Source organism: Schistocerca piceifrons, chromosome X (assembly GCF_021461385.2).
Source record: "Schistocerca piceifrons isolate TAMUIC-IGC-003096 chromosome X, iqSchPice1.1, whole genome shotgun sequence".
In the NCBI taxonomy this organism is placed as follows: Eukaryota; Metazoa; Arthropoda; class Insecta; order Orthoptera; family Acrididae; genus Schistocerca; species Schistocerca piceifrons.
The window spans coordinates 876425906-876448351 of record NC_060149.1 but is presented as its reverse complement, the minus strand read 5'-3'; the positions used below and the strand labels follow the sequence as shown (position 1 = coordinate 876448351).

Genomic DNA, 22446 nt, shown 5'->3' with positions numbered 1-22446 from the left:
TTTCAAATTGTTTACAAAACAACCTTATCCCCTTCAAAATACCCTCCATTAAAACTAATTTGTTTGCTCCACTGGTGCTTCCACTGTTCAAAAACTTTTTTGTAGTCATCTTTAGAAATGGCTGAGAGCTCCTCCATCGATTTTTTCGTGACTTCTTCAGTGTTGTCAAATCGATGTTCTTTCATACCTTTTTTTATGCGTGGAAATAAGAAAATGTCACATGGAGCCAGGTCAGGCAAGGAAGGTGTGGGGCAGTGGAACCATGCCATTTTTAACCAATATATCTAACAGAGATGGCTGTGTGTGCGGGTGTGTTGTCATGATGGAAGACCCAGTCTCCTGCCTGCCTAAAATTGAATCTTTGTTGACAAGCACTGTTGTGCAGTCTTCTTAAAATTTCCAAATAAAAGGTTTGATTGATTGTCTGATCTGGGGGAAAACTCTAACTGAACTATGTGTTGCCATCGAAAAAGCAAATTGTCATTGTTTTGACGTTTGATTTGACTTGATGGTATTTTTTTAGACGGGTGACAATGACATTTTCCACTTGTTGGACAGTTTCTGGGTCGTAACCATAGCACCATGACTCATCACCATGACCTGTGACTGAAAATCTGGATGAGTTTCAGTCTGTTGATTCAAAATACATAATCCACTAATCTCTGACAATTGATCAATTGTCTTTTGACGATCTGTGAGCACAGGCTCTCGAATTTTTTCAATATTTTTGTCAATTCAGGCAGTTTATGGATGTTCAGAATGAAGTTTGTCATAAATTGACCTGTTGCCATTTTTTTAAATTAAGCAAACCACTTGTACATTGGAGTTTTTCCCATAGTGTCATATTGGTAAGCTGTTTTCAACATTAAAACAATTTCAGCAGCATTTTTACTGAGTAAAAAACAAAAGTTCTTAGCTGCACATTGTTCACTTAAACTTGCCATAATAAAAAACGAAACAAGAACAAAACAGTGCTAGCGGAAAAATTACTACAGATGAACAGAATAAATCAGGTCGACAACACGGGCAGCACTGAACTGGCAGTGAGTTGCGCTACACGTGCGTAGCGGCAGGAGTGTGTACTACACAAGCTCCGCTCTTGGCAATGTTGTTCCGGTTTTTTTTGGGTACCCACTTGTATGAGGATGTTCAGTATTCATCTACATTTCTTCTAAATTGCTTTGACCTGTGGAAGAAATTCCATTATTTTTTATGTAAATGTGTATTGTCTTTGCTCTTACATGAATTTGCTGCTTTTATGTGGACTTAAGATAATCTGTTTCTTGAAATTTTCTGAGTGGATAGAATATTCCTCCATCTTTTGGATGTACATCCAGGATAGTTTTCGTTCTTCTTCTGGTAATTTGGGTGACAACCTTATGGGTATCCTCAAGGTGAGTTTCTGGCAGAATTTAAACCATTTGACACAGTACTGGGGAGTAAACACACATTTTTGGTTGAAATTCTACTAGTGATCCGTTTTGAAGCTGGCTTACGGTTGTCAGCTGAAGTACTGGAAGAAGAAATAATACTATCTCAAACATATGCCTGAAACATGTTGGAATATAAAGATAATTTGGTAGTTAATTTCTTTTTCTATGCCATCGCATGTTATAACTTCATTTTTGTTCGTTTAGCCTAAGTCATGCACACTTTTTATTGTACTTTAGCTTTTATTGTATCACATGGAATATATTTGAATCACCTTAAGATAGTCAGTTAGAAAAATACAAGTGATCTACTACATTCTGGCTATAGTAAACTACTCACAGATGAGTTATTGTGTTTTCAGATGAACAATGGATAGTAATTGCCTGGATTGGAATGTGAGAATGAGAGCATAATGGTTCACAGAATTCTTTGAACTGATAGTGTTGAATGAGAAAGACACATGAGTCTTGAAGTTTTCCCAATATAAAGAGTATTTTCTGAAGTTTCAGAATTGAAGCTTGATGACATCGATGTCATGCCACAATATTTTGGCCAACAACCATTGAGCCATCTTCAGGCAGTGCACATCACTAACTTTACACTAAAAATTGGCATGGAGATGCAAGAGCATAGACAGCTGCTGCATGAGTGCCACCATTGAGCTTAGCATTCTCTTTGGATATTGGTACATTTAGGGCACATAGGCTCATGCGTGAAGGTGATACTACATATACGTCCTCTGTCAGACTGTAGGCTCACAGAGTTAATTCAGATATCAAAGTAATAAAATTGTCACTAGATGTGTCATCAGGCATAAAATGTTTTATTTCTGAAGACACTAAAGAAATGAATGGGTCCCACGTCTCATGCCATAGATGGAGCAATATACAAAGAGGATGCTAAACTTGACAGAGGGCACTTGTGTGGCAGCTGCCTGTGCACAGCTGTCTCTGCACCAGTTTTTGATATAAAGTTAATGACATGCACTAGCAATCTCCAGTCCAAAACACTCACTTGAGGGTGGCTGAAATATTGGGGCAAGCTGTTGGCGTCATCCAGCTGCAGTCCCAAAACTTCGTGGGAGTGAGTAAGGTGGAAAATGTAAACAATTTGGAGCAGTGCACAAGGAAACATGTCTAAACCTACCCTGAAATTTTTCTTGCAGATAAAATACATGTAAGGAAATGCACTGCCAAAATTTTAACTGCTAAGGCAAGTATTTTTTAAAAATGTTGAAAGTTACTCATTCTATTCTGCATGAAGAACTGCTTATGACAGCGGTTTGTACAGCCCTTTCTGCTTAGTGCTTGAATCGGCGAATAAGCCAACATAGCCATGACAAGAGGAAATAGCACCGCATACCACAAAGTGAATTTTAAGCACTTAAACCATACCAGAAATTTCTCATATCACTAATTTATTGGATAATTTGGAGTTCATAGCAACAGCTAGACTGTTGCAGATGTAATTGTTATACAAGTGACTAACAGAGGAAAGAAAATCGTGGCAGTGTATAATGTTACATTACGGATGACTCCCATCAGTCGGGACTTGAATTTTGTAATATTTTCTGTAGCACAGTTCTTATGATAATTTTTGAATAATGTGTATTGTGGTAACAATGAAGCAGTCCCTTGTTTGTGTGTATTGGATGAGGAAAAGTAACATTTTCCTTGCACCAGGCACACCTGATAAAAGAAAAATTTATGCATTCAGGTACTTCACAGTAATCACTTCAAATTCATAAAATGTGGTAATGCAAACTGATACTGCAGAAATGACAGATTAACAAACTGTTCTGCTGATAAACCAGAAATGGCAAAGAGCTATCAGAAATTATGTTGACCAACAATTATCTGAAAAATGCTTTAAACTGTTGAAATTTTTTGTTTAGAGTCTGAATCACAGTATTAATTCTCGGTGGAAATGAATTATACTAACAGTCTTTTTATTGTCCTTCTAAAGATGGAGGTGTCATTATGTCCAGGTGAAGAGTCCAACAAAAGCAATGAATTAGTCTTTCCTATTTTTCCAGATTTTGCTATGTCAGGTACAAGACTTTAGTTGTATTTTTTATTTTATTTTATTTTAAATTTTCTCCTAATTTTCCTTGATGTTTCTGAAGGCAGAGATATGTTGCAGAAACACTAATCCATGAAACCTGACTGTCTGGCTTTATACACAGCTTTAAGGTGATAACAAGAGCTACAAATTTCTCTGTAGTATTACCTATTAATAACTAATAACATCTTCTTTACACATTTTCTTCTTGTAAACTTCGTAATTTTGCAACTTCCTTTCCGGTATAATTTCCTGAATCTATTTAATCAGGTCAGAGAAGTCTGGAAATCAGTAATTTTCATCTCACTTGCATTTCAGAGCAACCAGCCTCATAGATCTCCTGCGGTAACAGTGCACTGATTCTCATGAGCAGTTCTAAATCTTTCAAATAATTTTTCTTTCTCACTTCATGAGTTTCATTTTGGTGCATATTTCATACTTTATGTAAATCATTCTTCCATTTACATAATTCATGTTCAGAGTTCATAAAATGAAACCGGCTTTGCAACTGCTTAAGTTTAAGTGTTTTCCCCCCCTCATTCTTCAACCAAAAAATTTACAGCATTTTCTTTGTCACTGAAAGCTATTACTGTACATGTTTTCATTGGGCTTGGAAGGTACTCTTTTTTTGTTCTGTACTTTAATTAGCACAACAATTGTTTAAACCACCATTCACAGAATTGTCATCATTATTTCCAATTTCATCAAATGTTTTCAGAACTTTTAATGAAACATATACATCACTGATATGAATGTCCAAGAAATTAACTAATAAATAACACACTTGTAGGTCTTTAGGAGAAATATGTGATTTCAATTGCATACTACGTTCTTCATATTTTCTCTTTGCAAAGCTGAAAACATTAATTGGATTCCACACAAATGTGAAACTCTGGAATCTGCACAAAGACAGATGCGATTATTAATCGTATGCCAAGAACTAACAAAGAAAATTAATTCAGTTTTATCTCCATTGTTAACACTTAGTGATACCACAAAGGCTACTGCTAAACTTTATGGATCTTAAATTAGTTGAAAATTTGAGTGAAAAGTAACTGTGAACAGTCGTGTCAAAGAAACAATCAGTGGAAGCTGAAATGTGCTTTACAAATTAAGATTGCTGTTTGCCATGTTATCTGTTTACTAATGTGCTGCCCACCGTGTTGTGTGTGCGCTATATGCTGTAGGTATGGCAGCGGTGCACAATTCTCCAGCCACCTGATGAGCTAGAAATTAGGCAAATTTCAACCTTATATCTACTCACAGTATGCCTCGGTAGCTAAAATTTTGACTTTGTGTTTCTTTTGGTGTATTATCTCTGTAAATTTCAGGACAGGTTTTGACATGTCGGATTGGACAGATCCCTTGTTAGGACAGATGTGGTTTTCCATGTTGACCCTATGCCTCCTATGTGATGAGAAACCTGTTAAAATAATGCTATCGGTTGAAAGTGACAACAGGTTATAGAGAGGTCTCTTGTTTAGGTCCATCAACAGAAATGTCAAAGAAGTTACATAACTTTTAGAGTGTTAAGGAGGTATCCACTATGATCCCAGGGTGCTGGTGTTGGGAGCTTTCCAGCAGCACTACAGCTCGAATAAAATAACATTGTTATTGACAGATACCAGTGTTGGAGAGTCATGTTGCAAGCTAATACAAACATGCATGCACTCATGCAATCAGTATAAATCTCTCCATGGTTGGTGCTCCCCCACTCACCTGGCAATTCTCCGTTTCTACCTAACAACAGTAGTGAGCTAGTGGAGCTCAAAAAAGGGGTGTGGTTGGCTGACACCTGGCTCCTACTACTCTGTTTGCTGTAAGTTATTTTAATCAAAGTGTAGTCTGCCATTACTTGAAATTCTCAGTATGTTTCAGCAACCACTGAGGAGCATGACATTGCAACATAGTTTGAGTCAGAGTGTCAAGATCTTGGCTTAACTGACCAGATGGTGAGGATGATAAAAGCTTGTATAAAAAAAAACCTAAAATGTGCTATTTACCAATGAGGCAGAGGGCTGTTGAGGTAGAAAACTTCTGGGGCATGTGCCACAACCCATCTGTTTGAGGCTTACACTAGCAAGCAGAGTTCTCTAAGGGGGCATTAATTTCCATAGTTGGGAAGAGAACAGTTCTTGCCACTCAAAGTCATGAAACCCTAGATGAAAAGAGTGGAGTGACATAGTACTCAACCAACAAAGAGAAGTTGAGTGGGAAGTGCACCAGAGGAAACAAATCATTAGATTTGTGATACAGAGAGTTGGACAGAATTCATTGATAGCTGTCAAACCAAGGAAGGAGCCTCTGAAATAATCTCTCTCCTTTACTCACAGAGGTCTGAAAGCAATTGCTGAGTCTTTGAAAAAGTCAAATGGCTACATTACAAGTGTCTGAAGCTGTTAGGGTCCAAAAGAGAAGATATTACCTTATAGTAACTGAAATGTCCGAAACACATAATTTCAGTTAAGGGGCCACAATATAATGGAACTTGACCCTAAAGAATTAAAAACAATTGTGGCATTTATTTCAGCTCGGTTCTCAAATATTAACTGAGGATTTACATCTAGGTAAACACACCACAAAGTTAGATGCTATGTACAAAAACCTATGACGTGTTTTATCGCTAGAAGTTTGGATATAAGACTCTTAGTTGTAGCAGTGAAGCTGTGTGTGGCAGATGGGGATCAAATGTGCATGAAGAAAATTAAAAATGTATGTTTCCACTAAATTATGTAATTGTTTATGTGATTATTCCGTATTGAACAGGGATTGCCATGTTCAAGGAGAGAAAAAGTCAGGATCTGAAGGCAACAAAGAGAATCCCTGTGTAATGATAATCTAAAAGTCTTTGAGGTGATGCAGCCTCTAGCATTCACCACATCTTTTCCAACATGTCATAAAAAAATATGTTGTTAAAACTAATGACTCAACACAAACCGAAACATCTGACTGGGGCGTGAGCACATGTACCTGCAGCTGCTTCCTCTCGAACTCTCCAAGTGCCGAGAGGCCAAGGATCCTTGCAAATAACATTCAGCCATTAGAATCTAAAGAGTAGGTGTTCTTGTGTGTATAATCTCCACCACCTCCAAGTAAATTTGAAAAGTCCAACCAAAAGTGAACTAATGACAAGGAAATCAGATTAAAACCATTGAATTGCTGTGCAATATTACTGTCCAGTAGTGAAGGCAATGTTGTGGACATCAGTGTCCAAACAGAGGAACCAAAATCCAGAGACTACTGTTTACCCTGTCATTTAAGATGTGAAAGAAGAAAACCCTCAAATATCAATTGCTGTGGTAATTCAACAGAACATGGAATAGCTTCAGAACTCAGATGGGACAGCAAAAACTTCGTGCACAAAAAAGACCACTGTGCCTCTGTCTTGAGGAGAGACACTTGAAAACTACTGTGCCATTGTGCTAGAAAGCTACAGTCTCCACAGGAAAGATGACCTTAGTGGTCAGTGGACTAAGTGTGATACTATTAATTAATAACACATATCACATCTCACCTTTACTGCACCACCATCAGCCAGTAGCTGTTGTCATATAGATGAAAATCACCATATGAGTAACATATTTCCTACCTCTTGAGCCATTTGATAATAAGGGTCCCATAGTTCTCATCAGGTAACTCTCCTGGCCATTCCTGGTTGTAGGTGACTATGCAAAGCATGATGTATCAGCTGTGTGAGGAATCAAATTAAGTCCTGCTTGATCATGTCAACCACATACCATTGCAGGGACTATATCACAGCTTCATGGAAGGAAGTCAGCATGATACCACTCCTAAACACAGGGAAATTACGTAAGAAATTGCTTTAATCTTGCTCTGTTAAACTTTGCAAGAAAGGCCCCTGAGTGGATGGTAAATTGCTGCTAAGTGTGGGTTTAGCAGGTACCATTCTACCTTTGACAACCTAGCACTTTTGGAGTTGACTCCACAGGAAACAGAGATGGGAGGGTTGGGCACAAATGCCAAATTTTTCAGTTTGCATGAATACAAGTGTGTGTGTGTGTGTGTGTGTGTGTGTGTGTGTGTGTGTGTGTGTGTCACAGTCACAGTTTTTGGACATGAGTACTGCATAGTAATAGCACATTCTCAGTTTCAGCCTGTCAGATTCATGGATGTCATATTTAATCACACCCTCACGTGGCTACCACACTTGCTTAAAGTGTCTCAGAGAAAAAGTGTGGAGATCAGACAAGTCATGTGTAAAACAGTTTTATGGAACAGTCATCACTAGGCTCTAAAGCAGATGAGATCTACTCATTCAAAAACTTTCTGTATCTGCTCCCGCACACAGGGTACTCTGCAGAGCACAAAGAGAAAGTATCCAGCAGAGAATCATATTCAGAGTATACAGGGCACCATTTCCTCTAGAGAAATAGGGCGTAGAAGTATCATTCTGTTGGTACTGAGGCATGTTGAAATTCGTAGTACTGAGATCACAAGTGCAGCTGCTGAGCAGGCTTATGATGAATGTTTAGTGCCATCGTGCAGAGCCCCCCTGCAGCCAATTGTGTTACTGGTGAAGTGGTTAAATTGAACCTCTCCCGCCAGCTGTGGTGTACTCCCATTCAGTCACTCTGAAAAACAGATAGTTGTAGCTTGAGTTGGTATATGGCACTGCTACAAAAGCAGAGATCTGCACTGCAAATTTAAATGCAGCAAAGGAATAACAGACAAACAAAACCTAAATGAGCCAAAATTAGAAAAAGGAGAGCCATGTATGACATATTTAGTGAATTTAAAAGTAAAATTTTATCTGTTGATGGGACAGAAAATCCTAAGAAGTTTTGTTCTTCTGTTAAATCAGTAAACAGATCAAAACCTTCTGTCAAGATACTCTGTGACCATAATGGCAATGAAACAAAGGAGGACTTAGGAAAGGTCACAATACTAGACCTATTTATCCAAAACTATGAGGGCTATCCACAAAGTACATTACATTTTGGAATTAAAAATAAATAAAGTATTGGAGAATTTTTTTTTAATATACAGATGAAAGCCACACTTAAATACTACTTTTCTACATAGTTGCCATTTAAATTAAGGCACTTATCGTAGCGATGGACGAGCTTGGAAATTCCTTAGTCGTAAAATTTGGCCGCCTGCGCCTTCAACCACGTGGTTACCTCTTCTTGAAGCTGTGCGTTGTCATCAAAACGCTGCATAGTCAACCACTTCTTCATTGCTGGGAATAAGTGGAAGTCGCTCGTTACCAGGTCGGGACTGTACGGCGGATGAGGAAACAACTCCCACTAAAAGATTCGAGAACTTCACGAGTGGCATTTGCCGTGTGGGTCCGGGTGTTGTCGTGAATCAGCAAGATCTTTGAGCCCAACTTTCGCCTGTGCTTGTTTTGTATTGCTCTTCTGAGGTTGTGCAGAGTTTGGCAATACCTTTGAGAGTTTATTGTAGTGCCTCTTCCCAGGAAATCCACAAAAATCACACCTTTTCTGTCCCAAAAGACAGTCGCCATCACCTTCTTTGCCGACATTGCCTGCATGCATTTCTTGGGTTTTTGGGGGGAATTTGTGTGCGCCCACTGCATTGACTGCAATTTTGTCTCGCAGTTCAGATGCTTAACCCATGTTTTGTCACCAGTAATGATGCGATCGAGTAATGAGTCACCACCTTTCTCGTAAGCGTCCAAAAACATTAACGCTGCAGCCATTCGCTAATCTTTGTGAATCTCTATCAAGATTTTTGGTATCCATCTTGCATAAAACTTGTGGTAACCAAGCTTTTCGGTAATGATTTCATGCAACAAACTTCGTGGAATTTGTGGAAAACTCATAGAGAGTTCCGTTATTGTGAAATTACGGTTTTCACGGACCGCGGCATCGACTTTTTCGACAAGTTCGGCAGTCACTATGCTGGGTCTTCCACTTCGCTCTTCGTCGTGAACGTTAGTTCGGCCATTTTTAAATTTTATGACCCATTGACACACTCCACCTTCAGTGATTATGTTGTCCCCATACACTTCACAAAGCTGCCGATAGATTTCTATCGGTGTACAGTTTTTTTGCAGTCAGAAACTTTATTACAGCATGCACTTCACACTTCGCGGCATTTTCGATTAACACTGACATTTCAAACTATCACAGTTACTCAACGGAGTACAGCACGAACCTCTCACTAGCATGGCAGGATGCAGACTGAGCGGCGGAATGCCATGACGCCAAGATGGCCGTGCTAGCCCCGCCCCTAACGAACACAAACGAAAACATAATGTACTTTGTGGATAACCCTCGTATTTAGCAGCGGAAGATCACACTGTAGATTCTCATTTAAATCATCGTACAAATGACGAAGTGACAGATACAGAAATAAGTGACCATGGGATAGAAAAGCAACTGAAACCACTCAATAGAAGAACGGCCACTGGACCTAACAGGGTACCAGTTTGATTCTGCATAGAGTTTGCGAAAGAACTTGCCCCTCCTCTAGCAGCAGTGTACCACACGTCTCTGGAGGAGTGAAATGTTTCTGGTCATTGGAAAAAGCTCAGGTCATTCCTATTGTGAAAAAGGATTGTCAAACAGATGCACAGAACTATAGGTCTATGTCTCTTGACATCTGACTGTTTAAAATTTGGACCATGTTTTATGCTCATCTATTACAACATTTCTGAAGACTGAAAACCTGCTCTGTGGCAATCAACATGGGTTTCAAAAACAACAATCGTATGAAACCCAACACATCCTGTTCATCCACAAGACCCAGAAAGCAGTAGACGCAAGGGTACAGGTAGATACTGTATTCATTGACTTCCAGAAGGAATTTAATATGGTTCCTTACTGCTTACAAGATACAAGTCTGCAGAACATCAGATCAGCTGTATTTGACTGGGTTCAGGAGATTCTAGTGAACAGAACACAGCATGTCATTTTCAACAGAGAGAAATCTGTAGACATAAAAGTGACTTCAGGTGTACCCCAGGGGGCTGTTATAAGACCCATTACTTTCACAATATGTATAAACGACCTAGTAGATAATATTGGAAGTTCAATGAGGCTTTTTGCAGATGATGCAGTTTTATCCAGAGAAGTTGCAGTCCTAGAAAACTGTAGCGAAATGCAGGAAGACTTACAGGGGACTGATGCTAGGAACAGGGAGTAGCAATTGACCCTCAACATAAACAAATGTAACATATTGTGTTTACATAGACAGAATGAACCATTGTTGTATGACTATGCGACTGCAGAACAATCACTGGAAGCAATTACTTCCATAAAAATCTAGGAGTATGCATGCAGAGCAGTTTGAAGTGGAACAACCACATAAAATTTAAGGTGAGTAAGAAAGATGCCAGACTGAGATTTATTAGAAGAATCTTCAGGAAATTTAGTCCATCAAAAAAGTAGGTAGCTTACAAAACACTTGTTCAACCAATACATGAATATTTCTCGTCAGTCCGGGAGAGGTACCAAGTACACCTACATCTACATACACACTCCGCAATCCATCATATGGTGCGTGACGGAGGGTACCTCATACCACAACTAATATCTTCTCTCCCTATTCCACTCCCAAACAGAATGAGGGAAAAATGACTGCCTATATGCCTCTGTGCGAGCCCTAATCTCTCTTATCTTCTCTTTGTGGTCTTTCCACAAAATATAAGTTGGCGGCAGTAAAATTGTAGTGCAGTCAGCCTCAAATGCTGGTTCTCTAAATTTCCTCAGTAGCAATTCACAAAAAGAATGCCTCCTTTCCTCTAGAGCCTCCCACCCGAGTTCCTGAAGCATTTCCGTAACACTCGCATGATGATCAAACCTACCAGTAACAAATCTAGCAGCTTGCCTCTGAATAGCTTCTATGTCCTCCCTCAATCCGACCTGATAGGGATCCCAAACGCTCAAGCAGTATTCAAGAATAGGTCGTATTAGTGTTGTATAAGCGGTCTCCTTTACAGATGAACCACATCTTCCCAAAATTCTACCAATGAACTGAAGACGACTATCCGCCTTCCCCACAACTGCCATTACTTGCTTGTCCCACTTCATATCGCTCTGCAATGTTACGCCCAAATATTTAATCGACGTGACTGTGTCAAGTGCTACACTACTAATGGAGTATTCAAACATTACGGGATTCTTTTTCCTATTCATCTGCATTAATTTACATTTATCTATATTTAGAGTTAGCTGCCATTCTTTACACCAATCACAAACCCTGTTCAAGTCATCTTGTATCCTCCTACAGTCACTCAATGACGACACCTTCCAGTACACCACAGCATCATCAGCAAACAGCCGCACATTGCTATCCACCCTATCCAAAAGATCATTTATGTAGATAGAAAACAACAGCGGACCTACCACACTTCCCTGGGGCACTCCAGATGATACCCTCACCTCTGATGAACACTCACCATCGAGGACAACGTACTGGCTTCTATTACTTAAGAAGTCTTCGAGCCACTCACATATTTGGGAACCAATCCCATATGCTCGTACCTTAGTTAGTAGTCTGCAGTGGGGCACCGAGTCAAACGCTTTCCGGAAGTCAAGGAATATGGCATCTGTCTGATACCCTTCATCCATGGTTCACAAGATATCGTGAAAAAAGGGCGAGTTGCGGTTTGCAGGAGCAATGCTTTCTAAGTAGGATTGAAATAGGAAATACATAAGAGCTGAAGACAATGAACACCTCTCATTACAGGTTCATTTTGTAAGCACGAAAGTGTCGCAGAGATGCTCAACCAATTCCTGTGCTAGATGCTGCAAAAGAGGCATTCCACGTCACGGTGTGTTTTACTGACAAATTCTCAGAGCATACATTCCTAGAAGAGTAGAGAAGTATATAGCTTTCTTCTATGTGTATCTCAGAAGAAGACCTTGAAGATAAAATCAGAGAGATTTGAGCCCACACAGAGGCTTACCAACAATCATTCTTCCCCCAAAACACTGGCGACTGGAACAGGAGGAAGGGGAAGTGACACTGCAACACAAAGTACCCTCCGCCACACACCATGAGGAGGCTTGTGAGGTATAGATGTAGATGCCATTTAACCCACAGTTTCCTCCTGCATCATGAAGAGCCTATAGAATGCAACAAATGTAGCACCACTACAACGGTATGCCATATTGTTTGCATGCTGACAGGTGGTCACTAAATGGTTCGGCTGGAGATGTGCCCTTTCATTGAAGTGATATTTGGGTGTATACATTACAGGTTTTAAAACTACATGAGGAATCAGGTTTTTTTATCCTCATTGTTGTACAGTTTTAGTCATGAAGCCATTTTCAAACATCCTAAAATACATATCAGAAAAGTAAGATCAGATAGATTTATGCAATTAGCAATACTACTCTAGAGTGAATTTTCCACTTGCTGGTAGATTAAAACTGTGTGCCAGGCTGAGACTTGAACTAGAGACCTTTGCCTTTCGTGGGCGACTGCTCTGCCGACTGAGCTACCCTAGGGCAACTCATGGCCTACCCTCAAAGCTCTACTTCTGCCAGTACCCCATCTCCTACCTTCCAAACTTCACTGAAGTTCTCCTGTGAAACTTGCAGGACTAGCACTCCTGGAAGAAAGGATATTGCAGAGACATGCCTTGGCCACAGCTTGGGGATATTTCCAGAATGAATTTTTCACTTTACAGTGGGGTGTGCATTGATGTGAAACTTTCTGTCAGATTAAAACTGTGTGCCAGGAAGTGTCAGAAAGTTTCATATCAGCACATACTCAGCTGCAGAGTGAAAATTTAATTCCGGAAACATCTTCCAGGCTATGGCTAAGTCATGCCTCTGCAATATCCTTTCTTCTAGGTTTTGCAGGAGAACTTTTGTGAAGTTGGGAAGGTAGGCGATGGGATGGGGTACTGGTGGAAATAGAGCTGTGAGGATAGGTCCTGGGTCGTTGGGTAACTCAGTCAGTAGAGCACTCGCCCATGGAAGGCAAAGGTCTCGAGTTCGAGTCTCAGCTCAGCACACAGTTGTAATCTACCAGGGAGTTTAATATCAGCGAACATACCCCTTCAGAGTGAAAAATTCATTCCGGAAACATCCCCAGGCTGTGGCTGAGGCATGCCTTCACAGTACCCTTTCTTCCAGGAGTGCTACTCCCGCAGCTTTTGCAGGAGAACTTCTGTGAAATTTGGAAGGCAGGGGATGAGGAACTGGCAGAAGTAGAGGTGTGAGGGCAGGTTGTGAGTAACGTCTGGATGACCCCAAATGCTGTAGAGTACTCTCATGAATGATTCTTAAAGGCGGAATTTAAAACTTCAACTTTCCTGTTATTGTCTTCTGTTGTCACCCCAGAATGGCTAACGAGTGACTGGATGGAAACATTCAACCTGCTTAGCTATTTTATGTAGCCCCAGAATTTTCTCAGGATATCAGCAAGACCTTTTGCTAAGATATGATGGTACATTAATCTTCTTATGAATGCACAAATTCGTACTAACTTTCTACCTGTCAACATTTGCACATTCTTTTTTAAACTGAGAGTGCAACAATCTCTGCTTCCTCAGCATTTTCCAGATTTGATTACGAAACCACAAATGGTCTTTTCCATCCATAATCTTGTTACTTGGTTAAACTTTGCCCATAATTCCGCTTTGTCTGTTATATTCAAATTAAATGATGCCCATTCATTGTGTAAGTGGGATACTAACAACTGCTTATCTGCGTATTCTAGCATAAATACTCTCCCAGCTTTCTTGATGAGTCTGTTAACTTTAAGTAACCATTGTCACTGTGATATCAGGATTGTTAATGCCCATTTCTGTACTGAAATTGCCAGTAGGCCTGTTTGTAATTACAATGTCTAAAATATTTCCATTGTGTGTGGGATCTCTAACCAGTTGTTCAGGGCAGTTTCCAGAAAGCATGTTCAAAAGTACCTCTCAAGACTGTCTGGACCACATGCAATGAATCCATAGATGTCTCAATACTTGGTAGGTAAAACATGCCTCCAACTAATATTGCACGATCTGGGTATCTTCTCTTTATTGAACATAGACGTTCTTCGAATGGCTTTAAAAGTGTCAAGGTGGTATCAGGTGGCCGTTACGAAGCCTGAAAATGAACTGTAGTTCACCTAGACCTGTTACAAGCCTCGCGATAAATTCACAGTCAGACTCAATTTTGACCTTGACAGAAACAATATTTTTGCCAACCACATTGAACACCTCCCTCCTCTTTCAGCATCTAATCTGTCATTTCGATATACATTCCATGCCTCTCTAAATATTTCAGAGCTTTCTACTTCAGGATTCAGTCAGCTCTCTGTTCAGAGAATAAGTTGAGCGTGCCAACTTCCCTAGAGGGCAGTAAATTCAGGAACTTTGTTTCGAATACTAACAATTTACTTTTAAAATGTTGATAATCGAAGTGTATTTACTTTGTACCCGCCCTCCCAGGTATCAGTATTTGGTCCTCTTCACTCAAATCCCTAGTTAGTGCCTCCATATCCTCTAGTACTTGACAAAGGCTAGCTCTAAATTTTACAGCACTTATGACCTGGTACTTGATCATAGTTTTTCTTGAAGATGTAGTAAAACCTTTCCTTTTTTAATCCATATTGTTTCCAACCATCTCTTGATTTCTTTTTAATGGTATGCTGTACACTACTTTGTTCTACAGCTGAGTGAGGCTCCTCCTCTACAGATTACAGTCTAGCTCTTTCCTTTAGCTCAACTACCTAATTCTATTGTTGCAACTTTAATGTTTTCCTGAAGAGCACGAATATTCACCTCTTTTTCTGGAATCTTGCTGTCATTTTCATACAACGTACATCTCTGTGTGAGGTTCTCACTAGAAATCCTTTCTTCTGTCTCACTACATTCACTCCAGTGAAACCCCAATTCACAGTACCTGCACACCAACACAGAAGATGCTGGAAATGTCCACCATTGACATTGATGAAGCATTCTGCTAGATTTATTAAACTGTGAGACACTTATAGCAGCCCTGGCTGAGTGTAACAGCAATAATGTGTTCAGTGTTCCATTATTGCTCTTTCAGTGTGTGTGTGTGTGTGTGTGTGTGTGTGTGTGTGTGTGTGTGTGTGTGTTTTATCTGAATATATCTGACTCTCCAATTTGCCCCACAGGTAAAAATCAAAGGGGCTAATCAGGTGATAGAGGTGACCAGGAGGTAGCAGCGTCTCACTGAAAATCACATGCACTCATGACAAAGTTGTCATGGTAGTGTGTGCTTTTGCTCTGTCTTGCTGAAAATATCCGTACAGTTGTTCATCTTCTGTGACTCGACCCATGTACACATTAAAAAGTTTCTGGACATTTTGAGTAGCATTAACATTGTAGTGAAAAAACTGTTACAGTGCAGACATAAAGAATTTGCACACCAAATCTTCAGAATATTCAAGGGCTCTTCGAAGTATGGATAAGGGTTTTCTGATGGGTAATGATGCATGTTATGTGAGTTCACATAGCTGTACTAGGTCGCAATTGAAGAAATGAAAAAACTGAGGTTCCAAAAGTCCTGATCCCACTTCACTCAGAAACCTCTGGCAGAACTCGTCACATGAAATTTCATCTGGATGCTTTAACTCACGCACAACAGTAAATTTGTAAGGATACAGATTCGACTCGTTTCTGATGATGTTTTGACACAACAATCTCTTAATTGTCACTTGCGCAGATAAATGGCATTGAGATTTCATCAGACTTTATTCCAGGCTGACCTTCACTCGGGCAATGTTTGGTTATCTTTGGATAGTTACAGTTTTTATTCTCTACAGACCCTGTTTTGCGCTATTTTGTCACTGTGTTTTGCATTGCAGACTTTGCTGGAAGTTTGCCAAACGACTTCCAGTCTTACTGTTTAGCTCTAATGGAACCACACACACTGTCCATGAATTGTGCTTTACATAATGCTTGACAGTGAATGTGCAGTCTTTTACTGTGAGCACCATTTTGTGTTAACATTCAAGTGGTCACTTACATGACTGCTCATCTCACCCAGACATAATCACACAGTAAAGTACTAGGGACAGAGCATGTGAGGGATGCACTTGCACAAATATGTGACAATGTCCAACTTTTACATCAATATCACGGTCTCCAGCACTTTCTTGATTTGGCAGGTCTCTTTTTCATTAACAAGGGTGAGTTTAGTGTCAGTCTTATTTTGTGGATTAGTTTTATTTTGGCACCCTGTACGTGTTTGTATGTATTAGTGGTCTGTTACAGTTGTATTTATGCTTGCAGATTAAACAATTTAAGCTGACTGGTCGAGACTTCTAACATTAAATAATCTTATAAAAACTTGAGCAAAATCAGATTTGTATAATTTTCTGTGTATAACACTTATGTACTCAAGTTCTTAGCCTTGTGCAAAAATTAGAAATGTAAACAAATAAATAGAGATCAACTCTATCATGTTTACTGTAAACAAATTTAAACTTGAGTGCACTATTTCCCTTCTGATTAACTTCCTACATTAAACAATAGAAAATCCAGGATGGAGTGTAACAATATTATGAAAAGAACAGTTGCTACTCACTAGGATAGTTGATGTTCACCAGGATGGTTGCTACTTACCATATAGCAGAGATGCTGAGTCGCAGATAAGCACAACAAAAAGGCTGCCAGAAAGTGAAATCTTGGCCAACAAGGCCTTTATCAAAAATAGAAAACGCGCACACGCGCACACGCGCACACACACACACACACACACACACACACACACACACACACACACACACTCACTCACACACACACACATGACCGCAGTCTCTTGCTGCTGAAGTCAGACTGTGAGCAGCGGTGCATGATGGGAGGGGCAACCAGGTGGTTGGGGTAAGGGCAACACTGGGACAAGGAGGGGAAGGATAGCAGGGTAGGGGTTGGGGATGGTAAAGTGCTGCTTGTGGGAGCATACAGGGACAGGTGGAGAGAGGGTAGGGCAGCTAGGTGCAGTTGGGAGATTAGACAATTGGGGTGGGGGTTAGTGGAAAAGGAGAGAATTAAAACGACTGCGGATGTGTTGGTGGAATAGAGGGCTATGTAGTGCTGGAATATGGGAATGTAGGATATATTTCATGGAGAGGTCCCACCTGCACATTTCAGAAAAGCTGGTTTTGGTGGGAAGGATCCAGATGGTACAGGCTGTGAAATAGTCACTGAAATAAAGAACTTCATGTTGGGTGCAGTTCTCAGCAACGGGATGGCCCAGCTGTTCCTAGGCCACAGTTTGTCAGTGGCCATTCATGTGGACAGACAGCTTGTTGGTTGTCAGGCCCACATAGAATGCAGCACAGTGGTAGCAGCTCACCTTGTAGATCACATGACTGGTTTCACAGGGCTTTGATGGGATAGGTGATGCTTGTGACTAGACTGAAGTAGGTGGTGGTGGTGGGAGGATGTATTGGACAGGTCTTGCATCTAGGTCTATCACAGGGATATGAGCCATGAGGCAGGTGGTTGGGAACAGGGGCTATGTAGGGCTGGTCAAGGATATTGTGTAGGTTTGGTTGGTGGCAGAATACCACTGTGGGGTTGGAAGGATAGTGGGTAGGACTTTCCTCATTTCAGGCCATTACAAGAGGTAGTCGAAACCCAGGCGGAGAATGTGATTCAGTTGCTCCAGGCCTGGGTGGTACTGAGTCACGAGAGGAATGCTCCTTTGTGGCAGGACAGTGGGACTTTGAGAGGTGGTGGGTGACTGGGGGGAGAAGACATTAGAGATCTGTTTCTTTTACTAAGTTGAGATGGTAATTATGGTTCATGACTTAGGGCTTCACGATCATCTTCAGTCCCAGAGACTGAATCAGTGAAGTCCTCCCAGCCAGAGAAACCCAAGGAGCAGTGAGCAAAGTCCAAAAAGAAGACCCCTAAGACCAAGTAAATTGCAGTGGCACCCACACCACAGCTACCTACAAGCTCTGCATCTGGGCATAAGGTGGAGGTTCTGGCATCCACTGAAGACCTAGATCTCACCAGATCCTCAGACACAATGGATATAGACTGCTCAGGCAATAAGTCGGTGTCAGCAGGTGACCCTGAGGCGTAAACTGCGTCATTGAATGTTCCATGCCTTCCCAGTCTCACGATGATGTCATTCTCCAGTGGAATTCAAGCGGTTTTTTCCACCACCTGGCTGAGCTACGGCAACTGTTAAGCTTTACTTACACCTGCTTTCTGCATTGAACCTCCAGGAAACCTGGTTCCCGGCAGTGTGGACCCCTGCCCTCTGTGGCTATAAGGGATGTTACAGGAACTGTAACACCTATATTCGAGTGTCAGGTGGAGTCTGCATTTATGTCCTAAACTCAGTCTGTAGTGAAACTGTACCCCTTCAAATCCTTCTTGAAGCTGTGGCTGTCAGAATAAGGATGACGCAGGAAATAACTGTCTGCAATGTATATCTTCCTCCAGATGGTGCAGTACCCCTGAATGTATTAGCTGCACTGATTGCTCAACTCCCTAAACCGTTCCTATTTTTGGGACTGAGGCAGAGATGTCGAAACTTTACTGTCTCAGTTCGACCTCTGCCTCTTAAATACTGGGGATGCCACACATTTCAGTGTGGCTCATGGTAGTTACTCGGCCATTGATTTACCAATTTGGAGCCCAGGACTTCTCCCATCTATCAACTGGAGAGCACATGATGACCTGTGTGGTAGTGACCACTTCCCCATCTTCCTGTCACTGCCCCGGCATCAGGCTCACAGACACCTGTCCAGATGGGGTTTAAACAAGGCAGACTGGGAAACTTTAACCTCTGTGGTCACTGTTGACTCTCCCCCACACAGTAACATCGATGTGATGGTTGAGCAGATGACTACAACAATCGTTACTGGGGCAGAAAACACGATCCCTCACCCTTTAGGGTGCCCCGGTGAAAGGCGGTCCCTTGGTGGTCTCCGGAAGTCTCTGAGGCAATTAAGGAGTGTCAGCGAGCTCTACAGCGGCATAAATGGCATCCTTCCCTGGAGCACCTCATAGACACAAACGCGATTGCCGAGCACTATGCTCGAGCCTCTGTGTCCGAGAACTACCCCCCAGCCTTTCGCAACCTCAAACGGCGGATGGAAAAGAATGTCCTCTCGTTCGCTACATGCCACAGTGAACCCTATAATGCCCCATTTACAGAGTGGGAGCTCCTCAGTGCCCTTGCACATTGCCCTGATACAGCTACTGGGCAAGATTGGATCCACGGTCAGATGATTAAACATCTCTCATCTGACTACAAGCAACATCTCCTCCTCATCTTCAACCAGATCTCTCCTATAGCAAGGAATCGGAGTGTTACAGTGAGCCTGTCTTCTGCAAATGTAGCAGTTGTTAAGTGAATATTGTGCTTTGTGATGTGAGGATACACTTCACTGAGCACATACAGGAATGTATGCCCATCCATTCCTAAGTAATTGATATACGACTTAACGTCCTCCACTATAAGCTCACATAACAAGTTATAACAAGTTTTGTTGAATGCTTTTATCGTGTCGTCGTAAAACCCACGGCATCACCCAGGTATGTTTCCTTTCCCCCCTCCCCCCGCTTCTCTTCTGCATGTGCACACAGTGCAATTGTGGTACATGCATCTGCTGTGGTTAATAACAAGTTGTTGTTGTCCGCCATCTTGAACTTTGACGAAAAATATGATGACAGTGCAATACCCCTTCTAGCGCTATGTCAAAGATCTTTGTCAAATATATTTGACGGAATATTTGATCACATCTTTGATCAAATCTTTGACAAATAAATTTGATAGTGTAATACCAGCCTTATCCCCACCACCCAGTTACCTCTCCCATCGTGCACTGCTGCTCACTGTCTGGCTTCAGCAGCCAGAGACCGTGGTTGTGTGTGTGTGAGTTGCATTTGCGTGAGTGCTTGTGCGTATGATCTCTATTTTCAACAAAGCCCTTGTTGGCCAAAAGCTCACTTTCTGACAGTCTTTTTGTTGCTCCTATCGGCAATTCAGCATCTACACTATATAGTGAGTAGCAATTATCATTTTCATAACATTGTAACTTCATACTAGTTGTGAATAGTACAACTGCAAACATGAAATTTATGTGATATAAACTGGAACAGCACTAATATACTTATATACTATTGTTTAATTGTTTTAACCCGCTGTTCATATTTCATTATTTAGCTTTGTTGATTTTTGTTTGAAAACAACCCAGACTTCTTTTTATTTCAAGGTTTTATTGAAAAGAATACGTGGGCTGGATTGGATGATTTCTATGGATCACTAGCAAAGGCACTTCAGGTAGAATGTGATCATGACAACATTTCGAAGAAGAAAACAACAAGAAGACGCAGACGGGGTGCTACAGTTGGTCCAAATCTTCTGGAAGATTCCACACCTCGACTTGGACACCCACTAACAAGTATACATACCCCCTTGTATTTAAACACCTATAATTTTGTTGGCACCCAGTGAAAACTGAGTAACTGTAATTGACATTTTTCTTTTGCAATATATGTTTCAAAATATTTATTTTGTGCCATCAGACTTGTACAGTAACTCAATAAGAAATGTAGAACTAATGTCAGGCATGCCTCTGGGGAGTGTGTTGTTTCCCTTCCTGTTCAGTTGTACGTTGCTGACCTAGCAGACAGTGTTGTAACCTCTGTTTTTACGCACATGATAAAGGTATCTGTAATGATGTGCTGTCGGAAAACAAAAGATTTGCACAAATATTCAGTTAAGTCTTGATAGGATTCCAAAGTCGTGCAAAGATAGGTAGCTTGCATAAAAGTTCAGAAATGTGCAATTGACGAATTTAATATCAATATGTCATAATTGAAATCGGCCAACTCATATAAGTACCTGTGTGTAACAATTTATAGGGGATATTTATTGAAATGCTCACCAAGGCTCAATTGTAGATACAATAGGTGACAGACAAACAACATTACGTACAAAACACTTATGCGACCCATCGTAGAATATTGCTAAGGGCCCATACCAAGTAGAATTAAGGTAAAGTAGGTAAAGTTGTGTGTTCTGGCCCCAGGTGGGCCAGTTGAGCCCAATCTGCCGCTATGTCTTCCTCTGCCAGGGCATCATCGGATGCAGTATAGAGGGACATGTGGTCAGCGTGTAACTCTCCCAGTCATTGTTAGGTTACTTGACCTTGGAACAACTACTAATTGGTCAAGTACCTCCTTGGTTGGTCTCACGAGGCTGACTACAGCCCACACCCAGTCCCCCTAGGAGAAATCCCTGGCAATATCGGGAATCGAACCCCGGTCCCCTGCATGACAGTCAGGCGTGCTAACCACTTAGCTAACGGGAGGGACAAATAAAACTAACGGGGGATATTAAAAATATACAGATAAAGGCAGCAAAGTTTGTTTGGAGATGCTGAGAGGTCAGAGCTAGCAGAGGTGTGAAGATAGGTACTAATTGTCCCACAAAAGGACCAGCAATAAGTGAGCAGTCTAGGAATGTCCTACAATCACAAGTTGCTCCCTTAGGACCCACAAAAACAAAATTAGACAACGGTGATTACAGTGCTTCCAGGGGTCCTTAAGCAGTCATTCTTCCTGCAACCCAGGTGCAGATGGAAAGGAAAGAAGACATAATACTGTAATAAGTGGTACAATGGGAAGTACCCTTGGCCATGCACTTGACAGTGGTTTGCATAATATAAATGTAGATATAGATATAGATACAAGCATTCCATAAGAACTGACATGAGAAGTTATCTTTCAACTCAGATAATGTTTATCATTTTAAGCGGTCCTCCATTTAATCCCACCAATAAATTTGATGTGCTTATACTGATGTGATCATAGTTGACAAGGAATTACTGTCTGTCAGTGTGACCTCGCATAACTATTAACATATTTATGAAGGTTACAGTGTAATTCATTTGATTGCAGTGAATGAACCTGGTCCTGCATTCACTCACTCTGTTCCCTTTAACAGTTTTCCCTACGTGTGTGCCCCATGCGTCTTTCTACTATCTCTTTCTCTCTCCCATTATTTGTTGTTTCTCGTTTTG

The 22446-nt window shown here is 41.0% G+C and overlaps 1 protein-coding gene across 2 annotated transcripts in view; it reads left to right on the top strand.

Moving 5' to 3' along the window:
* The window catches only part of LOC124723240 (protein Aster-B-like), a 230334-nt gene that overhangs the window by 198952 nt on the left and 8936 nt on the right, over positions 1 to 22446 (top strand). For both annotated transcript variants that reach the window (XM_047248438.1, XM_047248437.1), the window contains one exon: positions 20635 to 20823. In XM_047248438.1, coding sequence (XP_047104394.1) covers positions 20635 to 20823 — 189 coding nt within the window. The remainder of the gene's footprint in view (positions 1 to 20634; positions 20824 to 22446) is intronic.